Genomic DNA, 12,760 nt, shown 5'->3' on the forward strand with positions numbered 1-12,760 from the left:
TGTAAAGTCAAATGGGACTTTTAAAATGGGACAGAGGGAGTAAAAATACTATCATTAAAATTGAATTATCTTGGAAGCCGAAATTTTAGGATTGCACTTGAAAGACCTAGTCATTTATGCTGGATATCACTGGCAAAAAATCTCCTCATAAAGTCATTTAAAAAATACACATAATTAAATTCTTTCTATTCTTTTTAAAATTTAATATTTTAGGCTCTCAAAAAATCTTAACCCTTTAATTTTTTTAATTATATTCTTAGCTTCCATCAGTAGTAAAATGTTAGTCGGTCTTATTTTTATTATTTATTTAATATTTTTTACATTATTATTTTTTAATTATAATAAACACTGAATTGGCTCTACCTTTTGAAAAAAAAGACTTTAATATTAATGCTAGATTGAAACATTTTAACAATAAAAATATAATTATTTGATTATAAATATACTATTTAATTATGTGCATTTCTTCAATTAAGTATTGAAAATTATGTTTTATATTCCTTAATATAAATTAATTATTTATTCTTTTTCATGTAAATTTATTTTATTTTAATTAAAAATTTGCTTTATTTTTTTAATAGAGAGTAGGAGCGTTTGTGGAATATCATAACAAAACAATTATTTGACTTAATTTTTAATTTATTAAGCGATATGGAAATGCATGTTTTTTTATCAAGTTATCTATGAGCAATAATAATACATTTGGCTTATGAGAATTTTTATAGTATTTAAAATGAAAACTAAATACGTACTCAAACCAAATAATTTAAAATCATACAAAGCACACGTACTTAGTTTTAATTAATAATAGTCATTTTATAGACATATTCTGAGATCAAATTGCAGCTTATTAGATCAATTAAAACAAAAGTCGGCCAGGGTTATAAGTTATACACTAAGAAGCACGGAAACTTCGATGAAGTTGCGTGTCCCGTTTTGGAAACGTTTCAGAAACCAGAAACTCTCAGAAACTCTCAGAAACTTGTAAGGAAACGTTTCGGGCCGTTTTTGTAAATTAAAAAAATAAAAAAGTTGTAAAAAACCCAAAAAACTCTCAACAAATTATATTTTGAACCAATTACCCATGATTTTTATTGTTTACGTTATCTACGATATAACTTATTTTCTTCTTTTTGTCGCATTTAATTGTATTTGATTTATCATATAATAATTGACATAAATGTATAAGTAAAATTTAGAATATATAGCATTTTATAATTTTAATTTTATAAATTTATACCTATATTTTTATTATTTACACGTTTCCCCCACGTTTTGTGTCCTTCATTTTAGAAAAATGCCTGTTTCCGCGTTTCCGTTTCGTGTCGTTTCCGTTTCCCGTTTCCGTTTCCCGTTTCCATTTCCGTGCTACATAGGTTATACATTGTGGAATATAGTGTTTTTTTTTTTTGAAAAGTACATGTAGATAGCGACGGAGGTATGCCCAGACAAGATGCAATGTCTTTTTAAGTTTTCATGATTGTCCAAATAACTTCATATAGTTTATAAGCTTTCATTTAGACCCTTCTTAAATTGTAACTTCATTAAAAAAAAACTGTGACTATGTATTTGTTTCTGTTATTTTTCAAATTTTCGGACTTTTCACTGATTGTTGACGTGCTAGAAATAAAATCTCAAGTATGTAATTTTGGTTATTTTTTATAATTATAATTTTGGTTGTTAAATTAAACAAGTGTAAAAAATTGAAAAGGATCCAAAAATATTTTGAATTTTATAAATTACTTATGGATAGAGGTTTATTTTTTAGAAGAAAGTGAGCTATCTTATTATTGAATAATATTACAAGTTCATTAACCGGAAAAGGTATACTTCTGTCAAGAACAATCCCGACCATAAAAAAAACCCCATTTAACAAGGAACTAGGCAACTTGATTATAAGATCGACTGATATGCTGAAAACAAACTTCTATATTCTCGCAATTTGCTAAACAATCTTCTACGATAAGCTGCAAGCTAAGAAGCACATAAATTTTGACGAGGTTGAGTGTCCCGTTTCGGAAACGTTTTGGAAACCGAAAACTCTCAAAAACTCTCGGAAACTCATAAGGAAACGGTTCAGCCGTTTCCGTAAATAAAAAAATCTAAAAAGTTTTCAAAAGTCAATTACCCACAATTTTTATTGTTTACTTTATCTATAATAAAACTTATCTTTTTATTTTTATTGAATTTAATTATGTTTGATTTACTTTATCAACTGACATAAATGTATAAATAAATTAATTTACATAATATTTTATAATTTCTAATATTGTAAATACATCACTATATTTTTTTATTATTTACACGTTTCCCCCATATTTTATGTCCTTCATTTTAAAATTTTATTGTTTTCCCGTGTCTATTTTGTGTCATTTCCATTCCATGCTACCCACGCTGCAAGTAATCGGTGGCTTGCAAGTGATTCAAAAATCTGTTTACCACGTTTAAGGCACTCATCTCACAAATCAGCTTATTTAATGGAAGAGGCTTTAATAGCTTTAGCCAAAATAAAACCGCTCTAGCTTCCGCAAACTCTTCATTCAGAAATCCACAAAATCTTCGCTCCACACCGGAGCACAACTCTAGTCTAGTCCCCACATACCTCGCTATAGCAATCGAGATCTTTCTATCCATCGAGACTGCTGTGTACGAGTTAATCTTCAGAATCTGTAGATGAGGAGCAGCCCAGGTCAGTGCTATATTTGAAACTTGCTTCTTTTTTATCGTACCCTACAACGTACCATTCTCCAACGAGGCAAAAATGTGATTGAACAAGAACATACTGGTACTCATTTGTTATCATAGACGATATTAATCTGGATATTCCAAATCATCCATAACGTCATAACAAAAACAAGAATATCATCCTTCTTAGCGATAAAATTAACTCATTAATGAATTTTAAATAAAAATTAACATGAGAAAAATAATTTTAAAATTTATTATTTATGTGAAATAGACAAATTTTTACAAAAAAGAAATAGAGTTAGTCAATTAAAAATGGCCCATATCAAATTTTTCCGTTTATAACCATATTTTTCAAAATCTTCAATTTTAACCCATTTTCAATGTACATTTTCAATTATAACCAATTATTCAAATTAAAATGGAAAAAAGTTCAAATAAACCTCTCATATGATTTTATTTTTAAAATTTATTATGATAAAAATGAAAATGCAATAATATAAAGAAATATAAAAAATATATTTAATTTTTTCCACTCTAATTTGGATAAATGGTTATAATTGAATGTAATAATTAAAAAATAGACTAAAATTGAAGATTTTAAAACTATGGTCATAAACAAAAAAATTAAAAATAAAATAAATATTTTTGAGTGATTAACCTAAAAAAGAGTTAAAAACATAAACTATTTTATTAAGAAAAAGAAAGTACAAATAAAATAAAAGAAAAGAAGTAAGTACTAAGATTAAAGAAAGGAGAGGCGAGTTAACCGAGTCTTGAAGTATCATCATAATCATCATCGTGCATGCATTTTTATTTCCCCTACCAAACTCTCTCTCTCTCTTCCCTCTCCTTTCTCTCTCTATTATTCCTCCCTAACTTATAATATTACTTTGCATGCACATCTTCCCGTTTCCTCTCTCCGGCCACCGGAAACCGCCTCCGCCATTGACAGCCGCTTGATTTTTCCAACATCAATTAACCTTATCCATAGTGCAAACAATAACAACTTCACATCTAATCTAAAACATGCCGTCTCTGAACATTATAAGCATACACAGCAGAGGTAATTAGCAGCTTGCTTTTTCTTATTTCAAGTATTTTTTTGATTTTTTCAGTTCATTATATTGAGTTGACTAATTTCAGTAGTTTGATTTATTAATTGAAAGATAGTGAATTAATTAGGGATTGTAAGTTTGTAGTGATGATTATTTTTGAAAGTTGAGTTATTATAGAATATTATTGAGAGATTATCAATGGAGACGCCGACGACGACGTGCATGAATGCGTCGTGTGGAGCTGCTGCGGCTGCTTCAACGTCGGTAAATACTGATCGGAGAAAAGGTTGGCGTTTACGATCTGGCGGTTTCGCCAATCTCTGCGATAACTGCGGGTAATTGATATTATTCTTAATGGCTATAATTGTAATGCTTAACTTTACTTTTACTTCTTGAGTTTTCTAATTACTTATTTATAGTGTTTACGATTAATGTCAATTTAATTTTTTCATTTTATTTAAGGAATTCATGGCTTGGGTTTTCTATTTTCACGCTCTTTTAATTGTTTTCTGTTATTCGATTATTTATCGTGCTGTAGTTTTATTTGCGTGCGCCAGTGGTTAGAATCTAATGCTAAATCCACGAAATTAAATTTGTGCGACAAAATCAAAGTTAATGCCAGAAATTGTAGAGCTGAACTTAGTATGCAATTAAAGTTGTTTAATTATTCTTTAACTCTTTGTAGTTTTAGTTATCATTTTCTTTTCTTTTTTTTTTTCACCTGAAATTTTAATGTCATTATGAATACAGAACTGCGTTTGAGCAATCAACATTTTGTGATCTTTTCCACGCAAAGGAGTCCGGCTGGAGGGAGTGTACTTCTTGCGGGAAGGTATCTCTATCCATTTGTTTATTTTCATTAATTCATCATAAAATTCCCGTAGAATAATTAAATACAGAATATAAGCAACTGATTCGTGGTTGAAACCTCGCAGCGTCTGCATTGTGGATGCATTGCTTCCATGTTTCTGCTTGAGCTACTTGATGGTGGCGGTGTGAACTGTGTAAACTGTACAATGAGTTCGGGGCATAATTCTGTAAGTTCAGATTACTTATCTATACTAGCTTTATATGTACATATAACTAGAGCTGTCTTGTTTTCTAATAGCTCTCTGTGTACTGATTTGTTCAATGGTTCAAAGTGATCTGAACCATTGTCTCTATTCTTAACTGTCATCAGTATAACTCTAAAAAGTAACTGAAATTTATATATACAGGTGATAGGAGATGATAAAACTAATGGATGCGGCACGTCGAGAGTTTCAAATGTTAACGAACTACAGTATTGTGATAACCAACCGGGTTGTGAAAGGAAGCTTCTTCAGTTAAGCAATGTAACTGAGGGTGTTGCCACCAGACATTTACTCCAATTACATAATGAAGAGACTAGTGTTTCTTATAGGCAAATGAAACAAGAGGATAATTTACTTCCTGTAGGAGAAATTGGAAGCTCAAGTTTCTCAATCTTTAACCAGGCATCAAATGGACTATCTCTAAGTGTCAAACCAGAGATTCTTAAACCAAACATCGCAGCAAAAGACTTGTATGAATCACTAGCACAAACAAACTTGAGTATTGCCCTGGGTTCCACTTTTGGGAACACAAATCCCTTTCCTGGAAATGTTGTTGATGAAAGGACTAAAAGTAAGGCATCATCTCCACTCCAGCAGGGGCCAAGGTCCCGCCATCTGCTACCCAAGCCCCCAAAGTCAGCCCTGGCTGCAGGTCTGGAGGCAAATGATAGCATGGTTTCACAGATACGTGTTGCTAGACCGCCTGCTGAAGGACGGGGACGGAATCAGTTGCTTCCGCGTTATTGGCCTAGGATAACAGACCAAGAGTTGCAGCAAATATCTGCAGAGTATGCATACTGCATCATTTACATTTAATGATCTACTTTATTAGTTTTTAGTTTTTATAACTCTGTTGACATGATAATTGTATATCTTTCAATATGTTATGCTCCAGTTCGAATTCCACTATTGTGCCACTGTTTGAAAAGGTTCTTAGTGCAAGTGATGCTGGTCGAATTGGTAGATTGGTTCTCCCTAAAGCATGTGCAGAAGTAAGTCTGTACAAGTATTATTCTAGCATTGGTGATGATATTCAATTAATTTTTTTTTGCTATATGCATATTGAATTGAATCATTCATGCAGGCATATTTTCCTCCTATCTCTCAACCGGAGGGTCTTCCTCTTAGGATTCAAGATGTCAAGGGGAAAGAATGGGTGTTTCAGTTTCGATTTTGGCCTAATAATAACAGCAGAATGTACGTTTTGGAGGGCGTAACCCCTTGCATACAGTCCATGCAGTTGCAAGCTGGAGATACCGGTACTTATCAGTCTCACCATATTGAAAATTGTGACTGTGATGGATATTTAGTATATAAAATACCTCGTTGCTTATCCTCATCCCCCTCATGAATTTCTTTGTAACCTCTGTATCAATTCTGTTACCTGTGCATTTTCTCCCTCAAACAAGCTTCCTGTGAGCACTACTATGTTCTGCAAAATACTGCTGTTTTCTGTAACTGTTATATAACATCCCAAGCTTATATTGGAATTTTCAGTTTATTGCTGTTCATCCCTCGCACACCCTTTCCCCTTACATGTTATCAATTTAATATTAGTGTGTAGTCTGAAATGTCATTAGCTTTGGGAAAATGGAAGCATATTAATGTTTAATCCTTATTGCAGTAACATTTAGCCGTATGGACCCAGAAGGAAAACTTGTTATGGGATTCAGGAAAGCAGCCAACTCTATGGCAATTCAGGTAAAAGAATGGAGCCAATTTCTTTGTTAGTAAAACTGATTGTACAATATTGATCTATAAATTATCAAATAAACAGGACATCCAACCATCTGTCGCTCCTAATGGTGCTCATTCAAGTGAAAATTTCTTTTCGGGTGTTTTTGAGAATCTACCTATAATAAGCGGTTACTCTGGCCTTCTTCAGTCACTGAAGGGATGTAGTGATACACATTTAAGTGCACTATCCAAACATTTGCATTCATCTAATGGAGATATTAGCTGGCATAAACCTGAGAAACATGAAGAAAGGTCGAGGGAGAATTTGCTAATACCGTCATTAATGGTTCCAGAAAGAAAGAGAATGCGGAATATTGGGTCTAAAAATAAGAGGCTCTTAATTGATAGTCTAGATGCTTTGGAGCTTACACTGACATGGGAAGAGGCGCAGGACTTGCTCCGCCCACCACCAACTGCAAAGCCTCGGATTATCAGTATCGAGGATCATGATTTTGAAGAATATGAGGTTAGTCGTCATGTGGAAGTTTTAGATAATGTGTAAATTTACAGTTATACAAACAAACACATTGTACATAAATGCAAAGATTGTATGATGATTTGAATTCTTTTGGTTACAATCTAATGATAAGAAGCTCTCAAGTAATTCTTTCTTAAGATGTTGATCCTCCACACTTATATATATTTTGAAAATGGAGATCCCTTTATTACTTGTGAAAGCTATTTTCATTGAATATCTGATCTTGTATATTTTCTTCCATAGGAACCTCCAGTTTTTGGGAAGAGAAGTATCTTCATAGTTCGCACAGCTGGGTAAGATTAATAACCATGCATATAATTATATTAATTTTATGCTATTTTTCAATGTATGTCTGTTCATATGCTGTAGCTTGAGAATATAGAAGAACAAGGATTCGAAAGAGAGAATGTTTTAAGATATAGCAGGAATAGCATTGTAATTAGTCTCTTGAGTCATGGAGTAACATCATAAATTGTAATCGTTGTACTTCTTATAATTTGTCGGTGAAAAAAACTTAGAAATCCATGTTACACAAAAAAAAATCCCTCATTCTACTATGCTCCATGTTGTATTCAAACTCACAATTTAAGATCTCGAACAATGTGGCGCCCTTTAGGGTGCTGCATAATGGTGTTGCCTATAGAAGAGATGTAGTAGCCTAGACTCTTCATGTGGTTATGTTTTCTTCCAGATGCACAATATTTCTGTGCTTGGTGCTTGAGTGAACCTTATTTCTTCCTGTGAGATTTGGCTTGATAAATCCATCTAACACTGAATTATTAAGCTTTATCATCAGGGGACAAGAGCAATGGGCTCCATGTGATAGCTGCTCTAAATGGCGAAGGTTGCCAGTTGATGTTCTCCTTCCACCTAAGTGGACATGTGCTGATAATATTTGGGATCAATGCAGGTCAATAGCATTATTTTCCGTAGTCATTTTCTTTAGTTTTTTGTGAGAAAAACTGGCCCCCATAAGGGCCATAATTCTATCCAGTAATATAGTTTTGTATCTTCAGGTGTTCATGTTCTGCCCCAGATGAATTGACTCCAAGGGATTTAGAGAATCTCCTCAGACTAAATAAGGGTATGATTGTGATAAATTACATCTTCCGTTAATACATGGAAATGCATGTTATTTTATTAGTAAATTCTGACCCGCTAATGTAGATTTCAAGAAACAAAAGATAACGAGTACGCATAGGTCAGCGCAGGAGCTAGAATCTTGCGGATTGGATGCTTTGGCTAATGCTGCAATCCTCGGAGACGAGGGTGATCCAGGCACCACAGTAGTAGCCACCACAACCAGACACCCGAGGCATCGGCCGGGTTGCTCCTGTATCGTGTGCATCCAGCCTCCAAGCGGTAAAGGGAAGCACAAGCCAACATGTACATGCAACGTCTGCATGACAGTTAAGCGTCGTTTTAAGACTATGATGATGCGGAAAAAGAAGCGTCAATCAGACCGGGAAGCAGAGATTGCTCAGAGAAGTCAACAATTTCCAGGTCCGAAAGATGAAGTCGAAGTAGACAGCAGCTCTAAGCATGTTTCCCCATGCCAGGATCCTTCCGAGAATGAAGCTAAGTCAACAAATGAGTTAGAATCTAAAAGTCAGAGCCACAATCTTTCGAACAAAATGGTCGACAGTGGGAAGGGGCACATAGACTTAAATTGTCAGCCAGACCGCGAAGAAGACCCACAAGCACGGTTAACTCGTATGAGTATGATGGGTCTTCTTCAAGTAGCAAGCCTTCCATTGGAGACATATTTGAAGCAGAATGGTCTTACAAGCTTGGTATCTGAGCAACAAGAAAGTTCACCTCCCCAAGCTGGAGAGAGCGAAGGACGAGTTCCGGAAGATTCTCAAATTGTTTCAGCTGTTCAAGAACTGGAGAGTGGAGATGAAGACAACAATGAAGTTGGACCAGAGCAAAGCCAAAATGATCCTGTGTGAGATTTCCTATTTCTTATTTCTACTTTTGCTTAATTATTTTTGTTTGTTGCATAATTACAAGTTTCAGGTAACATTTTTGGTTTGAGGGTGTGCTTTTATTCATAACATGTATAATGTGTACAAATACAAACATCATTTTTTTTGTTTCCAGTAAGTGAGAGGCTAATCATGTGAATAGAAAAGTTGTTTTTTCCTCCAAACAGACATCGAAAATCACTATGTAGCTTATAAGTAACATGTTCGGATTGGGATTCCCCCAAATTCATTTTGAACTTGAGAGGGTCATGTTTACGATCTACACCATTCATTGAAAAGTGAACAGTATAGATTAATTTGATTAAAATTGTATGTTTTTAATCTACGCTGTTCATTTTGTAATGAACAATGTATATCGTGAACATGACCCTCTCAGGTTCAAAATGAACTTGAGGGAATCTCAATCCAACATGTTCATGTTCATGTTCAAGTGTTAATTTTTCTTTCTGCCAAGTCAAACTAACAGTCACAACTAGACATGTTCATGGGCCCAAGATAGCCGGGCTTTAGTTTTTTGTTACGTAACAAGCCTGGTCCAGGCTTTATATGTGCTTTTTAAATCCGGCCTTTGCACTCAATATATACGCGTTCAGACCGTATTGCAGACTTACATAAGAAACTGTGCAAAAATTGAAGAGGCCCGCTCATAGCTGGCTTTTATGGGCTTGGGCTCGGAGCGGGCTTGGGATAAAAAAATTCACTATCCAATTTCGACTCTAACGGATCCTCTAAACAGGTCTAGTCATAACACATTGGACTAGGGGTTCCAAAAATCGAATCGAACTAAATTGTAATAATGGTTTTTTCATTTAAAGAATATAGTTTGATCGATTTGTACATATGCAGAAATTTAGTTATTGATTTTAGAGTCATTTTGAAAATTTTAAAAAATTGAAATAACCAGAAAGCCAAATGATCAGTTAAATTAATTATAGTTTTAAGAGTACTTTAATATAAATACATGTATATATACTTTTTTGATAATAATTTAAAAATAAATATGAATAATAAATGTTTTCATACACATATATATATATATGGCTTCGTGTCTTAAAAATACAGAACCTCTTGAAGTTTATGTTGGTTAATTTTTCCAATAACACCAATTTTGGTCAATCTTCGTTAAGTATATTTTTATTTTAGCCAATCACCATTTTTTTAAATCAAATATTTTCGATTTATTTCAGTTATGACCATTTTGTATATTATATCCTAATTTGATAAATATTTTTCAAATGAAAAAAAGGTAAAATTTGGTTAGAATTGAATATATTATAAAAAAATTGATTTTTTTAAAAGAATAAACGATTAGCTAAAATTGAAATATGCTTATTGAAAATTAGTTAAAATCGGTGTTTTTGAAAGGTTTGTTTAAAAGTGACTTCGCCCAGAAAAGTTTATATATTTAAGACATTAGGCCTATATAATTTAATTTAAATTGTAAGTTTATTTTTTTTTAAATATAGCAACATTTATATTTAATGAATGTATTAATTGATATTTTTATTATGAAAATCAAAGTATAAAGTATTATGAATATGGATGCATCATTTTTTCTATAAATTCTATTAAATACCATTCAAAGTTTTAATTTCAATATTTATTTTTTAATTATAGCCATAATTCAATAAAATTATATATAATTAAAAAATATTAATAATTATATAATTTTTTATTAGATAATAACATTAATTGTTTAAAAATAATAATAAATAATAAAACACAAAAACCAAATAATTTAACCGAATCAATTAAATAGCTCGGTTTAGTGTTGTTCTGAGCTTATATTTTGATTTGATTTGCGTTTAAAGTTAATATATTTTGATTGGTCGGTTTTGATTGATTTCAAATCGAATCAAATGATGCATAAGCCCACATGCTATATTGCACGGAAACAGTAGAATTCCAAAATAGATATACTGAAACTATATATGTTTTTGCAAAAATAAATATGAATGTAAATTTTTTGAAGTGTTTTTTTTATCTACAATTAGAACTAAAATGTAAGACTAGGTAAATTTTTGAGACATGCCCGTTTATGCTAAGTTTTTATTTTTTTAAAAAATAATTGTTTGACACAACGATCCTCTCAAATTGATTGAACATGATATGTCATGTTCAATTTATCAGCGCTCTGTAGTATAAAACGAACGGTTCGAATAAAAAGAGTATAAATTATGCTAAACTTTTTTTTTAACATAAATTATGTTAATTTTTTATATGTTAAATTAGTAGTATATATTTATAATAAAGAATACAGATGGATAGAAAACAATCGAAAATTGTTGTTTTTGGTGTGAGGGCATAGTGACTAGTGAAAGTATATGTAGCCCATTGACTACAGCTAAGCATGTGGGTTTGGAAGACTGTAGCCGTCTTTTGATTACAACAAGGCAACCAACAGACGGACAGTTGCTAAATTAAGACTAGTCATCAAGTTTTTAGTTGAAAATAAGGTTTCTAGATCCTCAACTTGATTACTTTCTGTGGCTATTATCAGGAGCGTAAGAGCTTATAGTGGACAGTTAACCATTTTATTATTTTAAATTTTTAATAAAATATAAATATAAAAATTAATATTATAGTTTTTCCGTCTAAAAATTTATAACACTGTTTATCTTAAAATTTATATTTTGTCCATTTTATTCATCTTATAGACTTTTAATATAATTTTGCGCATCTTATAAAATATCTCGGGTCCGTACTAGCTATTATCAAGAACTCCCCAACAGCTTTAGATATGGTTTAGGATCATTCATTTGAAATTTTGTGTTCTTTTTTGCCTCATCTTCTAGTTGAACAAGAAATTGACTTGATAATTTGAACATTATTATGTTTTTGCTTGCTGTTAGAAGAAAATTCGTTGAACGAATGATTCAATTCATTGCATCTTTATTATATATGCTTAGAAATGCTACCGAAAATGTTTTCTTTCTCTCCTGAGAAGATTCAATTCAAATTAGTGAGCCCATCAATTTTTACATTTGTTGCTTTAGCTTTTTTTTTTTGTCTATTTATTTTGATTAATAATATTAAGCAATAATCATACACTGATTGCTATTGTTGTTAGACACGTAGGTTCACGAGTCGAATCGTGCAAGTCGAGTGGAGTTGTAAGAAAAACGAGTCCAACTTTATGGTATGCAAAAACCAAATCAAGCCGAAAAATTATTTCCCAAAACTTTGGCATTGTTTGTTCTGGTCGGTTCGATTCAGCCCTGGTGATATGATTTATGAATCCAAATTGTGCTAGTATCGACCCTGGATTGAGTAAATTGGACTGACTCGGTTGATTTTCAAAACTAATATTATAATTTTACGAATATCGATTTAACAACTATGCTAACTACTAATTCTATTTGATTGTGTGTGATATGAGATTTAAAAAGTTAAGAGTATCCTTTTCTTTTTTTCCAATCCAAGCAAAAGTTCATAAAAGAAGCAAAAAGGCAATTATTGTTATAATTGTTTCTTTTTTCTTTTTTATGTATTCCTTGTCTCTTTTTAAAAATAATAATATCAAAAGTGATACTAGCTGAAAGAACCTTTTAAAAAATATTCAAAAAATTTCATTTATGATTTCAAAACAAATTAAAAGTACAGAACTTTTCTTTTTCAGCAGAAATTTAAAGGTCCTTCATCTGTAAAAAGTGTCAGTTGGATACTAAATTAATCCAAAGTAGGATAAATTTAGCAGAGCAAAATGAAAACAGAGCTCAATTACAGTTAAAAGAGTGAATA

At 31.9% G+C, this 12,760-nt stretch overlaps 1 protein-coding gene across 3 annotated transcripts; it reads left to right on the forward strand.

The window, feature by feature from the left end:
- The first annotated feature begins 2,504 nt into the window (after positions 1 to 2,504).
- On the forward strand, positions 2,505 to 9,183 carry LOC126661465 (B3 domain-containing transcription repressor VAL2). Of its 3 annotated transcripts, XM_050355324.2 has the most exons (14): positions 2,505 to 2,689; positions 3,641 to 3,751; positions 3,921 to 4,078; positions 4,494 to 4,575; positions 4,679 to 4,780; positions 4,961 to 5,604; positions 5,712 to 5,808; positions 5,901 to 6,075; positions 6,441 to 6,517; positions 6,594 to 7,019; positions 7,275 to 7,324; positions 7,816 to 7,941; positions 8,048 to 8,115; positions 8,199 to 9,183. In XM_050355324.2, exons 3-14 carry the CDS (start codon positions 3,942 to 3,944, stop codon positions 8,981 to 8,983), a joined length of 2,769 nt encoding a protein of 922 aa, XP_050211281.1. In that variant the 5' UTR covers positions 2,505 to 2,689; positions 3,641 to 3,751; positions 3,921 to 3,941; the 3' UTR covers positions 8,984 to 9,183. The 3 variants fall into 3 exon arrangements, with proteins under 3 accessions (XP_050211281.1, XP_050211279.1, XP_050211286.1); XM_050355322.2 differs by lacking the exon at positions 2,505 to 2,689 and having other exon boundaries at positions 3,369 to 3,751; XM_050355329.2 differs by lacking the exon at positions 2,505 to 2,689 and having other exon boundaries at positions 3,369 to 3,751; positions 7,828 to 7,941.
- The last annotated feature ends 3,577 nt before the right edge of the window (positions 9,184 to 12,760 follow it).

The sequence above is a fragment of the Mercurialis annua genome, linkage group LG1-X (genome assembly GCF_937616625.2).
Source record: "Mercurialis annua linkage group LG1-X, ddMerAnnu1.2, whole genome shotgun sequence".
Lineage (NCBI taxonomy): Eukaryota > Viridiplantae > Streptophyta > Magnoliopsida > Malpighiales > Euphorbiaceae > Mercurialis > Mercurialis annua.